General features: G+C 45.4%; 1 protein-coding gene across 1 annotated transcript in view; it reads right to left on the bottom strand.

The window, feature by feature from the left end:
• The window catches only part of LOC138761602 (vasoactive intestinal polypeptide receptor 1-like), a 155,480-nt gene that overhangs the window by 55,527 nt on the left and 78,620 nt on the right, over positions 1–21,333 (bottom strand). Inside the window, exon 9 of the mRNA XM_069934035.1 lies at positions 3,645–3,745. Coding sequence (XP_069790136.1) covers positions 3,645–3,745 — 101 coding nt within the window. The remainder of the gene's footprint in view (positions 1–3,644; positions 3,746–21,333) is intronic.

Raw genomic sequence — 21,333 nt, 5'->3', positions numbered from 1 at the left:
AGTTAAAGGGGAGGACTGGCTGTCCAGTGTTTCCCTTGGAATAGGAGAAACAGAAAGGAACTCTGTGATGACCTGAATGAAAGAGGTTATCATCTGGAGAACCCTGAAAGGGTCAAGTTTTGTCAGCAAGACACTGGAGTGGTTGATTAAAAAGGAATCAGTTGTGGATGTCCTGGAACAAGAAAAGATCTCTCTCTGAAAACCAACAAGAACCCTTCTGAGTGGTAACCATTTACCTTTTAAGCACTAAAGCCTGGTGAACTTTATTAATATTAAATTCTGTGCATAGTACAGTGAGATTGGACTGTGAACCAAAGAACTTTGCTGAACTTACACACACATTACACAAAGCTGCACTTAGAATTAAAAGGGGTTAAGTAGGTTAAATGAGTCAATAGAGATAAGTTAAAGTTTGATTCTTTTTTCATGTTCAAAGATAATTAAAAGCAACTTTTGTTCAAGGAACCCTTTGTCATGGTGCATATCTATTGCTGCTGTGTTTTGAGGTCCTCTGGACTCATAACAGGATTAAGTCTCGAAGTTTAAATCCTGTGGGGAGCAGGAGTAAATAAACAGAAAATGAAAGTGGTGACACAGATAGACAAGGTGGTGAAGGGGTTTGTCACGCTCATCTTGATTGGTCAGGGCATGGAGTCTCAAACACTCCATGTGATGTCACATTATAACTCGACAAGACATTGGCGAGAAATGTTGTTTGTATTTGGGTCGACCTGACAGGATGGATGGCCTTGATCTCAAATTGAAGATTCACCAGGATGTTGTCGGGACTAGTGGGCTTCAGTTAAGGGAAGAGGCTGGGCCAAGAAAAGGGAGGTGATTGTGGACTTCAGGAGGACAAAGGTCAACCATTCTCCATTATGCATCAATGGCTCCATCAGGGAGAGGACAAAGATCCTTGGCTTGCATCTAATGGATGACCTATCCTGGACATGGACATCCTTACACTTCCTGAGGAGGTTGAGGAGGGCAAGGTTATTGAGCCCCATCTAGGCATTCTACAGGAGCCCAAATGTCCTGCCTGGCTGCATCATTGTGTGGGACAGTAGCATTGGATCGGAAGTCTATACAGAGGATCAATTGGCCGAGAAGATCAGTGGTGTTTCCTTGTCCTCTGTTAGAACATGGAAATCTACAGTTCAATAAAGGTCATTCAGCCCACAATGTTGTGCCAACCTAATAGCCTACTCAATCAACTGCCTCGAATTTCTCTACTACATAAGCCTGGATATTTCTCAGTTCCATGTGCCCATTTAATGGTCTCTTAAAAGATCCTATTGTCCCTCCCTTAACCCCCTGGGCTAGCAGCACATTCCATGCACCCACCACTCTCTGTGTGAAGTACATCCACCCCTGTACTTTCTCCTTAGTATCTTAAAACTATTCCCCCCCCCCCCCCCCATTTCATGCCCGGGAAAAAGCCTCTGGCCATCCACTTGATCAATGCCTCTCATCGTAAGGTCAACCACTGTTTTCCCAAGGAGAAAAGACCAAGTTCACCCAACTTATGCTTGACCAAAGGCTTAATGGAGTTTTCCTTGAAGAAGAGCTCATGCATGAAACGTCAGTGATAGATCTTTGTCTCCTATGGATGCTGTGACAGATTATGTTGTATTTGTTTTGTATATAGGTATGTTTTTGGGAGATAAATTGGGGCACATTTTTTAGTGTAGGTCACATACAAACACTTCAAAACAAATCTTATTTAAAATACTGGAGCTCTGCTAATGCAAGACATGTCGGTCCCAGAGCCTTTGCAGAAGCTTTGGAGAGTGTCCAAGAGACTTCACTAATGAATTGTTGTTTGCAAAAAGGCAACAGATGAAAGAACTTGTCAGAGCCACAGACTGTCTGGAGTGGAACTTGCTGCTCTGGTAGGATCATGTGGTTTTGCAAGCAGAGAGAGTCAAACAGGCTTTTTCTCAGAGAGAGAGAGAGAGAGAGAGAGAGAGAGAGAGAGAGAGAGAGAGAGGATTCACTTCTGGAGTTTTACAGTTCAGCAGCAGCAGCTGGGACTGGAACAGGACAATCTGGCAAGCTTGTGGAAAACCCCATTTGGAAGATAGGTTGTGAGTGCTTAGTTCAGCCTAATCAATCCCCTTGTGGTTCATGCAAGAGGAGAGGACTGGCTGTCTAATATTTAACTTGAAATAAGGGAAACAAAAAGGAACTCTGTGGTGACCTGAAAGAAAGAAGTTATCATCTGGAGAACCCTGATGGGGCAAGACACTGAAGTGGTCGTTTAAAAAGGAATCCAGCGAACAACAAATCTCTCTCTGAAAACTGACAAGAACCTTCTTGAGCGGTAACCATTTTCCTTTTGAATACCAAAGTCTGTGAACTTCTTAAATGTTAAATTCTGTGCACAGTATAAGAATTGCCTGCAACCAGTGAACTTGGAGGAGTGAGAAGTGAGATGGAACTGTGAATCAAAGAACTTTTCTGAACTTACACACACACATTACAAACACATGCGTTTAGATGTAGAAGGGGGTTAAGTAAGTCAATAGTGATAAGTTAAAGTTTGATTCTCTTTTCATGTTTCAAGATAATTAAAAGCAACTTTTGTTTAAGTAACCATTTGTCTTGCTGAATATCATTGCTGCTGGGTTTTGGGGGTCGTCTGGGCTTGTAACAATACTGAAAGACCAGCTTTGTTCCTCCAGCACTTCAGTGTTTTTTTTAAAGTAGGAATACACCATTCAGCCCATCAAGTCTGTCCCACCATTCAATTATTTTAATTAAAAAATATTTTAAACATACAGCACTGTAACAGGCCATGTGTCTGGCCATCCAATTTACACCCAATTAACCTACGCCCATGGTATGTTTTGAATGGAGGGAGGAAACCGGAGGCCCCAGGAGAAACCTCATGCAGACACATGGAAAACATAAAACCTTCTCACAGACAGCATGGGATTTGAACCCAGGTCCCAATTTCTGGTGCTGTAAAGGCGTTGCACTAACCGCAATGCCAACCGTGCCATTCATGACCAGATCCATTTTCCCGCTCAGCCCCCCACTGCCCAGTTTTCTCCCCATGCCCTTTGACACCCTGCCTCATCAGGAACTGATCAATCTCTGGGGAGCGATGAACAAGCCAGGGAGCTGTGGAGAGACTAGGTCCCTGTAGAGAGGGTACCACGGAACTGGTGGTGAGATCCCCTTGTAGCTGAGAGGAATGGCGATATATACACTGGAGGCAGGAGGCCAGTGATGAAAGTTATGGACCACAGTTCTCTATCCTTGATCTCTCTAGAGAGAGGGGTGAGTGGAGGATGTGTAAGAAACAAAACGGCAGAGAGGAAGCCTTGACTGGTACTCAGTGGAGCGTGTGAAATCAGTTGGGATGCGCTGCTGCCGTTCATTTCAACAGAATATGAGAACAGGGATGTGATGCTGAGGCCTTCATAAGGAACTGGTGGGACCTCACGTGGAGTATTGTAAGCAGTTTTGATCTCCTCGTTTAGGAAAAGATGTGTTGACATTGGAGAGGGTTCAGAGAAGGGCCTGTTTCTATCACCCTTAAATTTTATACCCCTCATTCAACAGCTGTGACTGCATCGGATTCAACCAACCATAGTTGTGTATCACCCAGGGCACTTTAAAACAAACACACCAGGCACCTCATCAAAATGCGAAGAAAAGTTTTTGAATTCACAAGCTTCTGTGAAGGGGGGTGTTAACTTGCTCCATCCGTCCTTTGTGCAGGTTCGGTACATGACACCTGAAAGACAAGAAAAAGGGGAAGAACTTACACCTGGAGATAAATGACTGGTGGGAGCTCCACGGGGATCTGCTCTGGGACCCCTGCTCCTTGTGATTTCTACAAGTGGCCTGGGTGAAGAAGGGGAAGGGTGGCTCAGTAAGTATGCAGACGCCACAAAGGTTGGAGGTGCTGTGGATAGCGTTGAAGGCTGCGGTGGGTTACAAAAAACTGGGGTGGCTCGGTTGGGGCAGTGGCTAGCTTAATGCCTTTACAGCGTCAGTGATAGGGACTTGGGTCGAATCCTGCGCTGTCTGTAAGGAGTTTGTACGTTTGCCCCGTGTCTGCGTGGGTTTCCTCCAGGAGGCCTCCAATTTCTTTCCCCCACCCCGTTCAAAATAAAAAACCTTCCAGAGTTTGAGTTCAGTGTAGGATTGGTCGTCCATATCAAGCAGGCAGATTAGCATTTTGTAAAAGCAGGTCAGAGGAATTAGGGGATATGGGGAGAAGGCAGGTAGGTGGAGTTAGGTCATAAATTAGATCAGCCATGATCGTATTGAATGGCGGAGCAGGCTCGATGGGCCATTTTTGGCCTACTCCTGTTCCTACGTCCTATGTTCCTATGTTCTGGGAGATTGTAGGTTAATTGTGCAGCATGGGCTGTGGGGCAAAAGGGCCTGTTTACCGCGCTGTATGTCTAAATTTAAATTTTAAAGGATGCAGAGTTTGGTGCAGAAGTGGCAGATGGAGTTCAATCTGAATAAAGTGAGGTGATGTATTTTGGTAGGTCAAACCTGAAGCCAGAATACTGGCAAGATCCAAATCGATAGATCTCAGGTTGATAGGATGATTAAAAAGGTTTGTTGTATGCTGGCCTTCGTGAGTTCAAGATTCATGAGGTAATGTTGCAGCTCTATAAAACTCTGATTAGACCCCCCCCCCCCTTAGAATATTGTGTTCCATTGTGGTCGCCTCATTACTGGAAGGATGTGGAAGCTATGGAAAGGGCGCAGAGGTTGTCGCCTGGATTGGAGAACAAATCTTATCAGGGCATAGAGAGGGTGAACGGCCAGCACCTTTTTTTTCTGGGGCGACAATAGCAAATAACAGAGGGAATCTGCTTAAGATGAGTGGAGTAAGGGATGGCATCAGAAGAAGGTTTTTAACACAGAGAGTGGTGGGAATGCATTGCCAGGGGTGGTGGTGGAGGCTGGTGCAATAGGGGTATTTCAAAAGACTCTTCGACATGGTACATGGATGTGGGGAAAATAGAAGGCTATGGGTGTAAGGTAGAGAAGGGCTTTATTTACTGAGTAGGGTTATATAGGTCACAAAACGGCATGGGCTAAATGGCCTATACTGTGCTGCAATGTTCTGGGTTCTACTTGGATGTGCAATGAAGAAGTTGGGAACAAGAATGAACTAGTAAGGAAAGAGGCAAGAAGCTTGGTCTTTTACCCATTGTAACTCGCAGGGAAAAGAAGATGTGCTGAAGGCCAAGAAACTGGAAGTGATGGGTCAGAGTTCAGGATGGAGATGGGGGTCCTGGTTGGGTGATGACAGAACAACCATCTTGCTCTCATCGACACCAATACCAAGGCTGATTTGAGGAAGGATCGGCCAAGGCACCAGGCTCCGGTCCGCATGGATGGGACAAAGGTGGAGAGGGTCAGAAGTTCCCCAGCATTCGCATTTCAGAGGATCTCTCCTGGCACATTAAGGCAACCGTGAAGAGGGCACCCCAAAGCTTTTCTTAAATGTGTTTTAATTAATTAATTAACAATTAAACTTTTACATTTTATAACAAAATAAAATACAAATATTAAAAAATAAACATATAAATTAAAAGCGAACTATGTCTAAGATTTTTCTGAAATTTTTTTCTGAACATTGCAGTACAGAAACAGGCCTCTTCGGCCCTTCTCGTCTGTGCTGAACCATTTTTACACGTAGTCCCACTGACCTGCATGCAGTCCATAGCCCTCCCTACCCCTCCCATCCATGTACCTTTCAAACTCTTCTTAAATGTTAAAATTGAGCCCGCATTCACCACCTCAGCTGGCAGCTCGTTCCACACTCCCCACCGCTCTCTTGGTGACAAAGATCCCCCTAAACATTTCCCCCTTTCACCCTTAACCCTCTGATTTGTATCTCACCTACCCCTCAGTGGAAAAAGCCTCCCTACATTTACTCTCTGTCCCCCTCATAATTTTAAATATCCCTCTCTAATCTCCCCTCATTTTTCTACGCTCTTGGAATAAAATCCAAACCTGTTTGACTTTTTCCTGAATCTCAGTTCCTGAAGTCCGGGCAACATCTTAGTAAATCCTCTCTTCACTCTCTCAAACTTATTGTTATCTTTCCTGTAGTTTTTAGTTCTTGTTCCTTCAAAATATTCTGGATAGAATTTAAACTGGAGGTGGGGGAGGGTGTGCTTAAGGAGGTGGTTTTTGACAAAGATGTAATTGGATCGGATTGTGTGAGTATGGTCAGGTGAAGATTATTCCATGCTTTAATTGTACGGGGGAAGAATGAATTGCTGTACACGTCTGTCTTGGAAGACGACGCTACAAATTGGGTTGAGTCTGCTTCTAACAGGCTTGAGTTCGGTGTAGGATTGGTCGTCCATATCAAGCAGGCAGATTAGCATTTTGTAAAAGCAGGACAGATGTTCTGCTTCACGTCTGTCTTGGAGAGCGCTCCACTTTAATGAATCCAAGGGCTTCATCCCACTCGCATCTCTTCCATCTGTATGGGTGACAAATCGGGCTGTCCGTCTCTGGACTCATTCGAGGGGAGTAGTGTATGGGTCCCATGCAGCTACTGTGTATTCCAAATGTGGTCCTGATGAAGGTGAGGTTCAACTTTTCCTTGACAGAAGCTGAACAATGATGGAAGTTGCGTCTCGGAAAATTTAGGACTCCTGTTGCCTGATACTGTATGATACGTCTCATTGTTCCAACGCAGGTCGTTCTGGATTTTGTTTCCTCAAGGGTGGCACCCAGGATTTTGTATGATGTTTTGCCTGGTTTTCTCTTCCTGGTGACATGCACGGTTTCGCATTTGGAAGGATTGAACTTCAGGCTCCATTTTTGTGACTGCTCTACCACGCTAATGAGACCTTTTTGGAGAGCATCCTCGTTATCAGCTGGCTTAATTGGACGGTAAACCAAACAGCCGTCCGCAAATATCCCGTGGTGCTTGTGACTTTTCTGTGAATGTTGTTGATGTAGAGTAAATACAAATTGGGACTAACTCTGTGCCCTGGGGTGTACCCCTCAGCACTGGATGCCATTCAGAGCTTCTTCCATTCATTCACACCCGCTGGAGACCTTTTGTCAAGAAACAAGGAATCCATCTTTTAGTGTTGGAGTGAATTCCAAAGTTGTCGAGGTTCTTGAGTAATCTTTGGTGGGGAATTACATTGAATGCTTTGGAGAAGTCAAGCACCGTTAAATCAGTGGTGACTTTGTTATCGAAGATTTTGACCAAGTCATTTTTTGTCAGGATAAGCTGGGACTCACATGATCTATACTTCCTAAATGCTTGCTGATTATTAGCAAGAATATTGTGAGTACTAAGATGCCTCATCAGGTTGCTATTATGTGCTCCAGGAGTTTGCAGTGGGTGCTTGTAAATGAAGCAGGATGATAATTTGCTGGGATGGTGGTTGAGCACTTTGTGACAGAGTATATAGAGTATATAGATATGTTTTTGGGAGATAACTTGGGAAATGTTTGTTAGAGTAGGTCACATACAAACACTTTAAAACAGATCTTATTTGAAATACTGGAGTTCTGCCCATGCTAGACATATCGGCTCCAGAGCTTTTGCAAGAGCTTTGGAGAGTGCCCAAGAGACTTCACCAATGGATTGTTATTTACAAAAGGCAACAGGTGAAACAGCTTGTTGGAGCCGCATATTGCCTGGAAGTCAGCTTGCTGTTCTGAGAGGGTCATGTGGTTTTGCAAGCAGAGAGAGTCAAACAGGCTTTCTCTCAGAGAGAGAAAGAGAGAAAGAGGTTACAGCAAGCAGAAGCATCTGGGATTAGAACAGGACAAAGTGGCAAGCTTATGGAAAGCCCATTTGTAAGATGGCCTGGTCAAAGCCCTTGTGGTTCATGCAAGAGGAGAAGATTTGGCTTTCTAATGTTTCACTTGGAATAAGAGAAACAAAAAGGAACTCTGTGGTGACCTGAAAGAAAGAGGTTATCATCTGGAGAACCCTGAGGGGGCAAGTTTCTTCGACAAGACACTGAAGTGGCTGATTAAAAATGAATCAGTTGTGGGTGTCCTGGAACAACCAATCTCTCTCTGAAAACCGACAAGAACCTTCCTGAGTGGTGACCATTTACCTTTCGAGCACCAAAGCCTGGTGAACTTTATACATATTAAATTCTGTGCACAGTATAAGAATTGCCTGCAACCAGTGAACTTGGAGGAATGAGAAGTGAGATTGGACTGTGAATCAAAGAACTTTTCTGAACTTAAACACACATTACATACACGTGCGCTTAGAATTAGGAGGGGGTTAAGTTAGGTTAAGTAAGTCAATACTTAAGTTAAATTTTGATTCTATTTTTATGTTTTTTTCTTTGGCTTGGCTTTGCGGACGAAGATTTATGGAGGGGTATGTCCACGTCTGCTGCAGGCTCGTTGGTGACTGACAAGTCCGATGGGGGACAGGCAGACACGGTTGCAGCGGTTGCAATGGAAAATTGGTTGGTTGGGGTTGGGTGCTGGGTTTTTCCTCCTTTGTCTTTTGTCAGTGAGGTGGGCTCTGCAGTCTTCTTCAAAGGAGATTGCTGCCCACCAAATTGTGAGGCGCCAAGATGCACGGTTTGAGGCGATATCAGCCCACTGGCGGTGGTCAATGTGGCAGGCACCAAGAGATTTCTTTAAGCAGTCCTTGTACCTCTTCTTTGGTGCACCTCTGTCTCAGTGGCCAGTGGAGAGTTCACCATAAAACATGATCTTGGGAAGGCGATGATCCTCCATTCTGGAGACGTGACCCACCCAGCGCAGTTGGGTCTTCAGTAGCATGGATTCGATGCTTGCGGACTCTGCCAGCTCGAGTACTTCGATGTTGGTGATGAAGTCATTCCAATGAATGTTGAGGATGGAGTGGAGACAGCGCTGATGGAAGCGTTCTAGGAGCCGTAGGTGATGCCGGTAGAGGACCCATGATTCGGAGCCAAACAGGAGCGTGGGTGTGACAACGGCTCTGTACACGCTGATCTTTGTGTGTTTCTTCAGGTGGTTGTTTTTCCAGACTCTTTTGTGTAGTCTTCCAAAGGCGCTATTTGCCTTGGCGAGTCTGTTGTCTATCTCTTTGTCGATCCTTCCATCAGATGAAATGGTGCAGCCGAGGTAGGTAAACTGCTTGACTGTTTTGAGTTCTGTGTGCCCGATGGAGATGTGGGGGGGCTGGTAGTCATGGTGGGGAGCTGGCTGATGGAGGACCTCAGTTTTCTTCAGGCTGACTTCCAGGCCAAACATATTGGCAGTTTCCGTTTATGTTTATGTTTAAAGATAATTAAAATCAACTTTTGTTTAAGTAACCTTTGTCTTGGTAAATATCTATTGCTGCTGGGTTTTGGGGTCCTTTGGGCTCGTAGCACCTTCTTGAAGAGAGGAGTGATATTTGCCTTTCTCCAATCCAGGGGAAGGTCACCCGAATCGAGCGACTGCTGGAAGATACACTGCAGAACTGGAGCTAGTTCTTCAGCTGCGATCTTGAGGGATTGATTCTGAATCTGGTCTGGCCCAATAGCTTTTGTTGTATTGATGTTAAGCAGTAACTTTTTGACACCCTCAACCTCAATTGTGATAGGAAGCATGACTATATACAGATTGGGTGGTGGATCAGGAAAAGCTGAAGGATCCATATTTTCCCAGGTAAAGACATTCTGGGATTGGTTTGCAAGAGCGTCTGCTTTCTCCTGGTCCTTGGTGATCAGACAGTTATTCACCTTAAGCTACCCTCCAATTCTCCGGCTTCACACCCATGGCTAAGGACATTTTAAATATTTCTGCCAGAGCCCCTGAAATTTCTGCACCAGCCTCCCTCAAGGCCCGAGGGACTATCTTGTCAGGCCCTGGAGATTTGTCCATCCTTATTTGCTTTAAGACAGCAAGCACTTCCTCCTCTTTAATCTATGTATGTTCCATGACCTCACTGCTCATTTTCCTTACTTCCCATGACTGTGCATGTTTCCTGAATGAATACCGATGAATAAAAAACATTTAGGATCTTCCCCCATCTCTTTTGGCTCCATACAAAGCTAGCCACTCTGATCTTCAAGGGAACCAGTTTTATCCCTTACTGTCCTTTTGCTCTTCATATACCTGTAAAACTCTTAGGATTTTCCTTCACATTGTCTGCCAAAGTAATCTCATGTCTTCTTCTAGCCTTCCTGATTTCTTCCTTGTGGTTTTTCTTGTGTTTTTTTATATTCCTCAAGTACCTTATTTGCTCCTTATTGCCTATACCTGTTATACATCTTTCTCTTCTTCCGAACCAGATCTCCAATATCCCTCAAAATCCAAGGTTTCCTGTGCCTGCGAACCTTGCCTTTAATCCTGACAGGAATGTGCAAACTGTACTCTCAAAATTTTACTTTTGCAGGTCCTCCATTTGCCTTGCACATCCTGACCTGAAAACAACTTATCCCAATCCACGGATTCTAGATCCTTTCTCATTTCCTCAAATTTGGCCTTTCTCTAATTTAGAATCTCAACCCAAGGCCCAGACTTATCCTTCTCCATAATTAACTTGAAAATAATGGCATTAAAAACAGTGGCCCCAGTCACCTATCCTGTCTCGTTCCCTAATAGGAGATCTAGTACCGCACTCTCTCTAGTTGGTCCCTCTATATATTTGTTTATAAAACTTTCTAGAACACATTTGACAAACTCCAAGCCATCCAGGCCTTTTACAGTATGGGACTCCCAGTCAATATGTGGAAAGTTAAAATCCCCAACTATTACAACCTTGTGTTTCCTGCAGCTGTCTGCTATCTCTCCACAGATTTTTTTCCTTCATTTCTCAATGACCATTGGATGGTCTATAATACAACCCCAGGAGTGTGGATATATCTTTCCCATTCCTCAGCTACACCCATATAGCCTCAATGGACGAGCCCTGTAGTGTGTCTTGTCTGAGCACAGCTGTGATATTTTCCCTGTTGAGCAATGCCTCTCCTCCCCCTTTCATACCCCCCCCCCCATTCTATTGTGTCTGTAGTAAAGGAACATTGAGCTGTCAGTCCTGCCCCTCCTGCAACCAAGTTTCACTAATGGCCACAATATCATAATTCCATGTTACAATCCATGCTCTAAGCTCATTTGCCTTTCCTACAATACTCCATGTATTGCAATAGAAGCACCTGAGAACATTTCCACCACATGCAACCTGTTGACCTCTGAGGAGATTTGGCATGTTGTCAGATACTCTGTCAAACCTCTACAGGTGCAGTGTGGAAAGTACACTGGCTGGTTGCATCACCGCCTGGTTTGGAATCTCGGGCGTCCAGGAACACAGTGAGCGACAGAATATAGCAAACCGAGCCAAGCCAAGTCCATCACAGCCACCATTGAAAACAAAAGGGGAGAGAGAGAGAGAAAGAGAGGGAGGAACAAAGAGAGAAAGGAAATGTCAGCAGGTTTCCAAACAAAGTGGTCAGGGGCTGGGGGGAGGGGTGGTGGGGGGTGCAGGGGGAGGACCGTGGGTCCAAAGGCAGGAGGTTATAGGTGGATAAGGGAGGAAGGGAACAGCATCAAGTAGGTGGAGGAGGATTGGCTCTGTGAATGGAGTGGGAACGGTGTGGAGAGCTGGAGGAAAGGAGACAGAGGGAAAGAGAAGGGAGAGAGAACAGAGAGTAGACTAGCAGAAACGAGAGAAGTCGATGTTAATGCCTTCTGGTTAATCTGGCAAAAGGTGTTAATCGGATATGGATAAGACCCATAAGAGAGGGAATATGAGAATTGACTTGGCTGTGAATTCAGAGCTGGGGGAAAGGAGAGACGGGAGGAAGGGGAGAGGGCGGAAAGGGCAAGGGTGAAGGGGAGAGGGAGAAAGAGAGGGAGAGAGGGAAAAGGGAAGGCAGAGACTGGGAGAGAGGCAGGGAAAGAGAGAAAGGGGAGGGGAAGAGAGATGGGAGAGAGGAAAGGAAAGAGAGAGGGAGAGGGGAGAAAGGAAAAAAGGGAGAAAGAGAGGGAGGAGGAGGGCGAAGGGAAGGAGAGAGGGAGGTGGTTAGAGAGAGGGGAGAGAGATGTTGGGGTACATGGAAGAGGAAGAAATGTTCACGGGGATTGAGAGGTCAACTGGCCACAGTAAAATGCCCCCAGTGTGTCAGGGGTTCGAGAAGGAGTTGATGGGATTGTGGGGAGAATGAAAAATGGATTGTTGTGAATTGGTCAGTCTGTCATCAATGGCCTGCATCAGAGATGAACAAAAGAATTTTAGGGTTGTATGTGATGTTCTCTGACAATAAATTTGAACTTTGATCACTCTGTGGCTAACCTATACCCTCACCCTCATTCTGAATGTTTGTAAATTGATAGCATACAAAGAGATTGAGCTCAAGATGTGCCAAGCCACAGGCAGCATGTCAACACAACAAAGAACAGGTTACCTTTTAAAAAAAGGTAAGAGGGAGAATCCTGGGAATTACAGGCCGATGAGTCTTACATCAGTGGAATTACTAGAGTGGATTCTTGAGGATAGGATGTACAAGGATAGTCACCGAAGCCTTGTGAAGGGAAGGTCGTGCCTCACGAGCCTAACTGAGTGTTTTTTGAGGAGGTAACAAAAAAAATTTATGAAAGTAGGGTGGTAAATGTAGTCTATTTTGGACTTTAGTGAGGCATTTGTAAGGTCCCCCATGAGAGACTCGTGCAGAAAGTTATGGGATCCATGGAACATGGGCTGTGTGGTTGGCTCGCCTGTAGAAAGCAGAGAGCGGTAGTAGCCTGGAGTTTGGTGACTAGTGAAGGGGCCGCAGGGATCTGCTCTGGGACCCCCTGCTCTTTGTGATTTTTATAAATGACCTGGATGAAGAAGCGGAAGGATGGGTTAGAAGGTTTGCAGATGATACGAAGGTTGGAGGAGCTGTGGATAGAGCTGAAGGTTGTCGAAGGTTATAAGAGGATATAGACAGGATGCAGAGTTGGGCGGAAAAGTGGCAGATGGAGTTCGATCTGGATAAGTGTGAGGTGATGCATTTTGGAAGGACAAAGCAGAAGCCTGAGTACAGGGTTAATGGTTGGTTACTTAACAGGTTGGAGCAACAGAGGGACCTTGGGGTCCAATCCATACATCCCTCAAGGTCACTGCACAGGTTGATACAATAGTTATGAAGGTCTATGGGCTTCATTAATAGGGAGATTGAGTTCAATCTTCATCGAGAAGCCATGTTGCAACTCTACAAATCTCTAGTGAGACCACTCTTATAGTATCATGCTCAATTCTGGTTACCTCATTATAGGAAGGATGTGGAAGCTATGGAGAAGATGCAGAGGAGATTCACCAGGACATTGCCTGAATTAGAGAACAAGCCTTATGAGGCAAGGTTAGCAGAGCTGGGATTTTTCTCTTTGGAGCTAAGCATGAGAGGAGACTTGATAGAGGTCGACAAGATTCTGAGAGGCATAGATAGGATGAACAGCCAGCGCCTTTTTCCCAAGGCAGAAACAGCAAACACCAAAGGACACATGTACAAAGTGAAGTTTAGGGAAGACATCAGGGGTACAGTTTCTTTTCACACTGAGAGTTGTGGGTGCCTGGAAGGCCTTGAAAGAATGGTGGTGGAAGCTGAAACATGAGGGGCATTTAAGAGACCCTTAGGCAGGCACATGAATGAAAGAAAAATAGAAGGTTAAAGGTAGGAAGGGTTGAGATTTTTTTTGGTAGGAATATATCGGATGGCACAACATCGAGGGCTGAAGCGCCTGTACTGTGCTGTAAAGTTCTATGTAACACAATTAAATCGAAGCTTCACAGATATGGTTAAGCAATCTATCACTAGAGACACAAGGGCCAAGGGCAGAGTCAGGTGAGATATCTCAGGGAATGGGAATAAATGTGGGGGAGTTGTAGATGGTGGTCAGATGGGTTTTGCTGGGGTGACTGGGGGCTGTTCATCTGGCTTTGGCCAGATAGAGGTCAATGCACCAGACCACAACACCACCCGCCTCGCCTGCAGGATTGATAGCGAGGTTAGGAATGGTGCAGAGAGCAGAACGGTCCAAGTGGGTGAGAGTGGAATAAGCGGAGCCCTCCTCTCCTTCTGTATGATGTTCCTCGGGCAGACGTGTGCAATCAGAACATAGCTGTGACCAAAAATTGTGCACCTTTTTCTGTTCCCCGATATCTCATTTTAAAAATGTAATCGAATTAAAAGGGTGTGGTGATGGAAGCAGATACATAGTCATGGTTAAGATGCTTCTAGACAGCCATACAAGAATGCAGGGAGCAGAGGGATCTGTGTAAGGAGGAGAGGCTTGGACTTTATGTTCAGCGCAGACATAAAAATTTAAATTTGGACGTACAGTCCAGTAACAAGCCCTTCCAGCCCACATGCCTGCACTGCCCAAATACCTGCAATGAACCTACATCCCCCATGCGTTTTGAAGGGTGAAAGGAAACAGGAGCACCCAGTGAAAGCCCATCCAGACATGGGAGAATGTGTCACTAAATTCCTGATGACCTGCGCAGATGAGTGTGAGTCCACAAGCACATACCGGATGTTCCCCAACAAGAAGCTTTGGATGGATCAAAGGATTCGCGACCTGCTGAGGGCGAGATCAAAGGCGTTTAAGGCTAGGGATCCGGATCTACACAGGTACGACCTGCAGAAGGCTATCTCTGGAGCAAAGTGGCAATTCCAGAGGAAGCTAGAGACAAGGCATAGCGGTTAGTGTAATGTCGTTACATCACCAGCGATCTGGGCTGGGCCTCAAATCCTTCACTTGTCTGTAAGGAGTCTGTACGGTCTCCCTGTGTCTGCATAGCATTTCTCTGGGTGCTCTGGTTTCCTCCCACCATTTGAAACGTACCAGGGGAGTAGGTTAATTGGGTGTAAATTGGGTGGCACAGACTCCTAGGTCGCAATGTCCTGCCTACTGTGCTGTGGATCTTAAAAAAAAGACAGATACCAAGTCAAATCACTTTATTTATTGTTCATACCGTGCTCGCATGGTAAAGACGAGATAGCACTTCTCCACGAAGCATATTTACATAAATAGAAATTAAATTATTAAGACGTGTACAGTAAAAGTCCATGGTAGACAGTTCACAAATGTTCTGGGAATTCATGAGTTTGATGGCTTGGGGGAAAAGACTGTTGTCCAATCTGGAGGTAATGGCCGAGTGTTTCGGTACCTCCTACCAGATGGCAGAAGGGAGAACAGTTTACATGAGGGGTGTGTGGAGTCCTTCACAATGTTCGTTGTATTTTGCCTGCATCGAGTGTTGTAGACATCCGCACGGAAGAAAGAGAGCCCCCCCAATGATCTTTTCCGCTGACTTCAGTACTCTTTGCAGGGCCTTATGGTCTGAGGTGGTACAGCTTCCAAACCAGGTAGTGATGCAGTTGAACAGGATGCTCTCAATACGTCCTCTGTAGAATGTAGTGAGGATGGAGGGTGGGAGATGAACTTTCCCCAGCCTTCGTCGGAAGTAGAGGAGCTATGGAGCTGGTGTTAAGGGACCAGGAGAGATTCTCCGCCAAGTGCAACACCAACGAACTTGATACTCTTGATGACCTCAACAGTGGAGCCGTCAATGGTCAGGGGAATGTGATCTCCCCCGGGCCCTCCTGAGGTTTTATTAACATTCAGATACAGGTTGTTGGTTCTGCGCCAGTCCGTTAACGACTGCATCTCATCTCTGTACGCTGACTCCTCCTTCTTACTGATCAGGCCCACCACGGTCAGCGAATTTGATGATGTGGTTTGGCTTATTCATAACAATAGATTCTGATTCTGAACTCCTTACAGACAGTGCCGGATTTGAACCCCAGTTGTGCTAACCGTACCGTGTGGTACTGTGCTGCTATGCTCTATCATGGGATATCGATACCGAAACGATCAGTCGCTCAGGAGAAACGTTGAGGGAAAATGGTGTGGGTCAGACGAATGAGGATTGGATTACAACCTACTGATCTTGGAGCCAACCCCCACAGGCCAGAACCCGTGCATCATTGAACAAGGAAGAGGTTCCCACCCCACTCAAACTGGTGAAACTTTCCCCAATAGCCCGACCAACATTTTGTCAACTCCCATCGCACCTATCGGCTTAAAGCCCAAGTTTGTCCAACTTTTCCCCATGCCCTCAAAATCAGGAAACATGCAGGGTTTGTTACGAGCCTAGAGGACCCCAAAACCCAGCAGCAACAGATACTCCAAGACAAATGGTTACTTAAACAAAAGTTACTTTTAATTATCTTTAAACATGAAAAGAGGGTCAAACTTTAACTTATTACTATTAACTTACCTAACCTAACAACCCCCTTCTAATTCTAAGTGTAGGTGTATGTAATGCATGTGGAAGTTCAGAAAAGTTCTTTGATTCACAGTCCCATCTCACTTCTCACTCCTCCAATCTGCGGAATCCCCTGTCCGAGCAACCAGTAGAGGCTGCCTCAAATTACGGGGTACGGGGAACAGGTAGGTAGATGGAGCTGAGTCCACAGTCAGATCAGCCATGATCTTATCTTTCCCCCATTTAAATTTATTTTTAAATTTAGACACACCGCGTGGAATCAGGCCCTTGTGGCCCACGAGCCCGTTCGAGTCCACCATTGTCCATAAAGAGTTTGTATGTGTCTCCCCGTGTCTGTGTGGGCTTCCTCCCACATTCAAATCATACCGGGGGCTTGTAGGCCAATTGGGTATAATTGGGCGGCATGGGCTCGTGGGCCAAAAGGCCCTGTTATCGTACTGAATCTCTAAATTTTTTTTAATTCAATCTTTAAAAATTTAAAGGAGAGCAGATGGTAGACGGCCAGGAGTAGTTGTGAAAACAGAGGCAGGAGAAGTAAATACACGCCAAAAAGCTGGAGGAACTCAGCTGCTCTTTTCAGCGTTCATGGATGTTGTAGTGACAATTGTGAGAATGGAAGAGAGGAGGATATGCAGAAGGTAGAATGTAGGAGATCCCTGAGATGTATTTATTTTAATGCGAGGAGCATAGTAAGGAAGCTGGATGAGCTAAAGATATGGATTGACATGCGGCATTATGATGTTGTGGCCATTAGTGAGACATGGTTGAAGGAAAGTTGTGACTGGCAGTTGAATGTTCCAGGATTTCACTGCTTTAGATGTGACAGAGTTGGTGGATTAAGAGGGGGCGGTGTGGCATTACTTGTCAGGGAGTATATTACAGCAGTGCTGAGGCAAGATAGACTGGAGGGCTCGTTAAGGGAGGCAGTGTGGGTAGAGCTGAAAAATAAGAAGGGTGATTTTACTATTATGGGGGTATATTATAGGCCTCCAAATGGGGAAAGGGAACTAGAAGAGCAAATGTGCAAGGAAATAGGGGATGTGCAGTAGAAATAGGGTGTATTGGTTGGGGATTTCAATTTTCTAAACATAGATTGGGAAACGCAGTCGTTAAAAGGGCAGGATGGATTAGTATTTATGCATTGTGTTCAGGATTGCTTTTTGCAGCAATAATTTGAGATGCCCACTAGAGACGGAGTGGTGTTAGATCTATTGGTGATGGAGGTAAGCTTTGGAGAGAATTTCGGATCCAGTGATCACAGGTCCATTAGCTTTAGCTTAATGATGGAAAGGGATAGGTCAGGTCCGAGGTTGAAGGTCTTCGAATGGGGGAAGGCCAGATTTGGAGAAATGAGAAGGGATTTGCAGAGAGTTGTGTGGGCTGATCTTTTTGCCAGAAAGGATGTAGAGGAAATTTGGGAGGCATTTAGGGGTGAGATTGTGAGAGTACAGGATCTTTATGTTCCAGTCAGGCCGAAAGGGAAGAGTAAAGGTTTGAGGGCGCCGTGGTTTTCTGGTGAAATTAAGAAGTTGGTTCGGGACAAGTGGGAGGCCTATACCAAATATAAAAAACAAGGGAAGGAGGAGATGTACGGTCGTTACTTAGATTGCAGGAAGTACCTTAAGAGGGAAATTAGAAAGGCAAAAAGAAGGTATGAGGTATCCATTGTTAATAAGGCGAAGGTGAATCCTAAGGGATTTTACAGATATGTGAACAGTAAAAGAGGGTTAAGGATAGAATAGATCCACTGGATGATGGGACCGGTGAACTATGTCAGGAACCGTATGAGATGGGAGAAATATTGAACAATATTTTTCTCGTCCATATTCACGAGGGAAAGGGGCATTGGGCTATGCGAGATAAGAGAGGCAAGGGGCTTAGTTATGGAAAGGATAGGAATTAGTAAAGTGAGAGTTTTGGGGCTTCTAGGGTCAATTAAGGTGGATAAGTCTCCTGGTCCTGATGGGATCTTTCCCAGGACTTTAAGGGAGGTCAGGGAACAAATAGCGGGGGCACTGGCAGTCATTTTTTAAAGATCACTGGAGGAGGGGGTGTTACCACAGGATTGGAGGGCTGCAAATGTTGTTCCATTGTTCAAAAAAGGCATTAGATGTAGGCCAAATAATTATCGGCCAGTAAGTTTGACTTCGGTGGTGGGGAAGGTTATGGAGGGTATTCTTCGAGATAGTATATACGCATATCTGGATGGGCAGGGATTGATTAGGGGCACCCAGCATGGGTTTGTAAAAGGAAAGTCATGTTTGACAAACCTTGATGAGATTTTTGAGGAAGTGACAAAAAAAGTGGATGAAGGTAGAGCGGTTGATGTGATCTATTTGGATTTTAGTAAGGCTTTTGATAAGGTTCCACATGGAAGGTTAATAAGGAAGGTTCAGTCACTATGAATTAGTAGAGAGATTGTGAGATGGGTTCAGAGGTGGCTGGAAGATAGACAACAGAGAGTCATGGTGGACAACTGTCTGTCAGGTTGCAAGCTTGTGACAAGCGGGGTGCCTCAGGGATCGGTGCTGGGTCCCTTGTTTATCATTTATATTAATAATTTAGAGGAGGGTGTGGTTGTCTGGGTAAGCAAATATGTGGATGATACGAAAATAGGGGGAGTGGTGGATAGTGAGGTGGATTTTCTTGGATTACAGAAGGATTTGGTTTGTTTGGAAGAGTGGACTTAAAGATGGCAGATGGAATTCGATGTAGACAAGTGTGAGGTGTTGGAGTTTGGTAAAAATAACCAAAATAGGAGAGATACAGTTAATGGGAGGGCATTGAGACATGCAGAAGAGCAGAGGGCCCTGGGGGTTATGGTACAGAGTTCACTGAAGGTGGATTCCCATGTTGACAGGGTGGTTAAGAAGGCATATGGTATGCTGGCCTTCATAAATCATTATATGGAGTATAGGAGCTGGGAGGTGATGCTGCAGCTGTTTAAGGCATTGGTGAGGCCTGGTTTGGAGTACTGTGCTCAGTTCTGGTCTCCAAATTATAGAAAGGATATAGGTGGAGAGGGGGCAGAGAAAGTTTAAAAGGATGTTGCCTAGCTTACAGCATGCCATGAGTTAAGGGTAAGGGGGCAAAACTTTAGGAGAAATATTTTTCACTCAGCGAATGATGGCAGAATGGAATGATCTTCCGAATGAGATAGTTGCATCAGGGTCCCTTCTGTCATTTAAGAGAAGGTTGGATGTGCACATGGAGGTGAGGGGGTTGGAGGGTTATGGGCAGAGAGCGGGATGTTTGAGCTATTGGAGTTGTTCTAGTGAACTTGTGCAGACTCGAAGGGCCGACATGCCCTGTTTCAGTGCCGTAAATGGTTATATGGTTATAGGAGACAAAGATAATAATTTCGGGCCTGAGCCCTTCTTCAAAGAATAAGCAGAATGAGCCAGAAGCAGGAAATCTCAGAAAGTCTCCGAATTCAGAGTGCTGCTGGGGGGGGGGTGGGGGTGGAGGGGGAGGAGTCCAGACCAACAAAAGGTGTTAAATGGATATTGGATATATGATAAGGAGAGAGGTGATAATTTATCATGTCTATGTAAAAGGAGATGGGAGAGACAGAGCTGGGGGAAGGCAACGAGAAGAAAGAAGTGAGGGGGGTGGAGTTTTAACGAAAACAAGAGTAGTCGATATTAATGCCATCTGGTCGGAAGGTAAGGTGTTGCTCCTCCCTTTTGCAGGTAGTCTCAATCTAGCAGTGCATGAGTCCATGGACAGACATGTCGGCAAGGGAATGGGATGGGGAATAGAAATGGGTGGTCCACGCTATTACAGCAGACAGAGCCGAGGGGCTCAAAGAAGCAACCTCCCAGTATGTGTCCAGTCTCTCCAATGTAGACAAGACCACAACAGGAACAATAATGGTGTTCTAGAGGCTTCTAGATAGACTCATGAATATGGATGAGATGGAGGGGTATAGATCATCGTGCAAGCAGCAGAGCTTTAGTTTAATTTGGGAATTGTGCTGAGCACAGACATTGTGGGCCGAAGGGCCTCTTCTTGTGCTGTCCTGTTCCATGTTCTATGTTTTAAATGGAACCAGTGATGAAAAGATCAGAATGCAGTGCACAAAGGTGTGGGAGAAGCTCAGCTTCCAGAAGGCTAAACGGTAACCAATGTTTCCTGCCTGGTCCCTTCATCGAAGTACGGACAAAACGTCGGCAGGCGCCCAAACAAAATGGTGGTGGAGGGACAGTGGGAGCAGCAAAGTGAAACAGGCAGGGAGGTAATAGGTGGATAAGGGAGAGAGGGAGCACCAGCAAACAAGGGGGTGGTGGGGGGAATGACTCTGTGAATGAGGTGGAGAGCTGCAGGAAAGAAGACAGGCGGATGGAGATGAGAGAAGGCGAGCAGAAACCAGAGAGGTTGAACATAATGCCATCCAGCCGGAGAGTACAGAGATGGAAAAGCAGGTGTCATCCCTCCAATTTACGAGAGGTCTTGGTTTGACAGTGCACAAGGCCATGATCAGACATATCAGTGCGGGAGTGGGGGGCACACAGAATTGAAATGGTTTTCCACTGGGGGGTCCATCACTGATGCGGGCAGAATGAAGGTGCACTGCAAAGCTGCAAAGCGATCTCCCGGACTGTGTCCAGTCTCTCCAAAGTGGAGAGCACCGGATACAAGATGACTCCATGAATACACAGTGAAGTGTAGTTTCACTTGGAAGGACTGTTTAGGACAGAAGTTCTCAACCTTTTTCTTTCCACTCACATTCCACTTTAAGTAATCCCTATGCCATTGGTGCTCTGTGATTAGTGAGCGATTACTTAAGGTGGGATGTGGGTGGAAAGAAAAAATTTGAAAACCACTGTTTCAATTGTCCCTAATTGACTCGTTATGTGCACAGTTTCATAACTCAAAAGGAATTTTTTCCAATGACAATTTTTCTCAAGCAAAATATTTCAGTAACAATTGGGTCTAGAGCAGTGATTCTCAACCTTCCCTACCCTTACTAATCACAGAGCACCTATGGCATAGAAATAACTTAAAGTGGAATGTGAGTGGAAAGAAAAAGGCTGAGACCCAGACCTCAAATAGAGGAAATGTGGGCACAACTGTGGCATGTCCTGCAGCCACAGGGAAAGCTG

Source organism: Narcine bancroftii, chromosome 1, assembly GCF_036971445.1.
Source record: "Narcine bancroftii isolate sNarBan1 chromosome 1, sNarBan1.hap1, whole genome shotgun sequence".
In the NCBI taxonomy this organism is placed as follows: Eukaryota; Metazoa; Chordata; class Chondrichthyes; order Torpediniformes; family Narcinidae; genus Narcine; species Narcine bancroftii.
The sequence above is the reverse complement of the archived record's forward strand: the minus strand, read 5'-3'. Positions and strand labels throughout refer to the sequence as shown.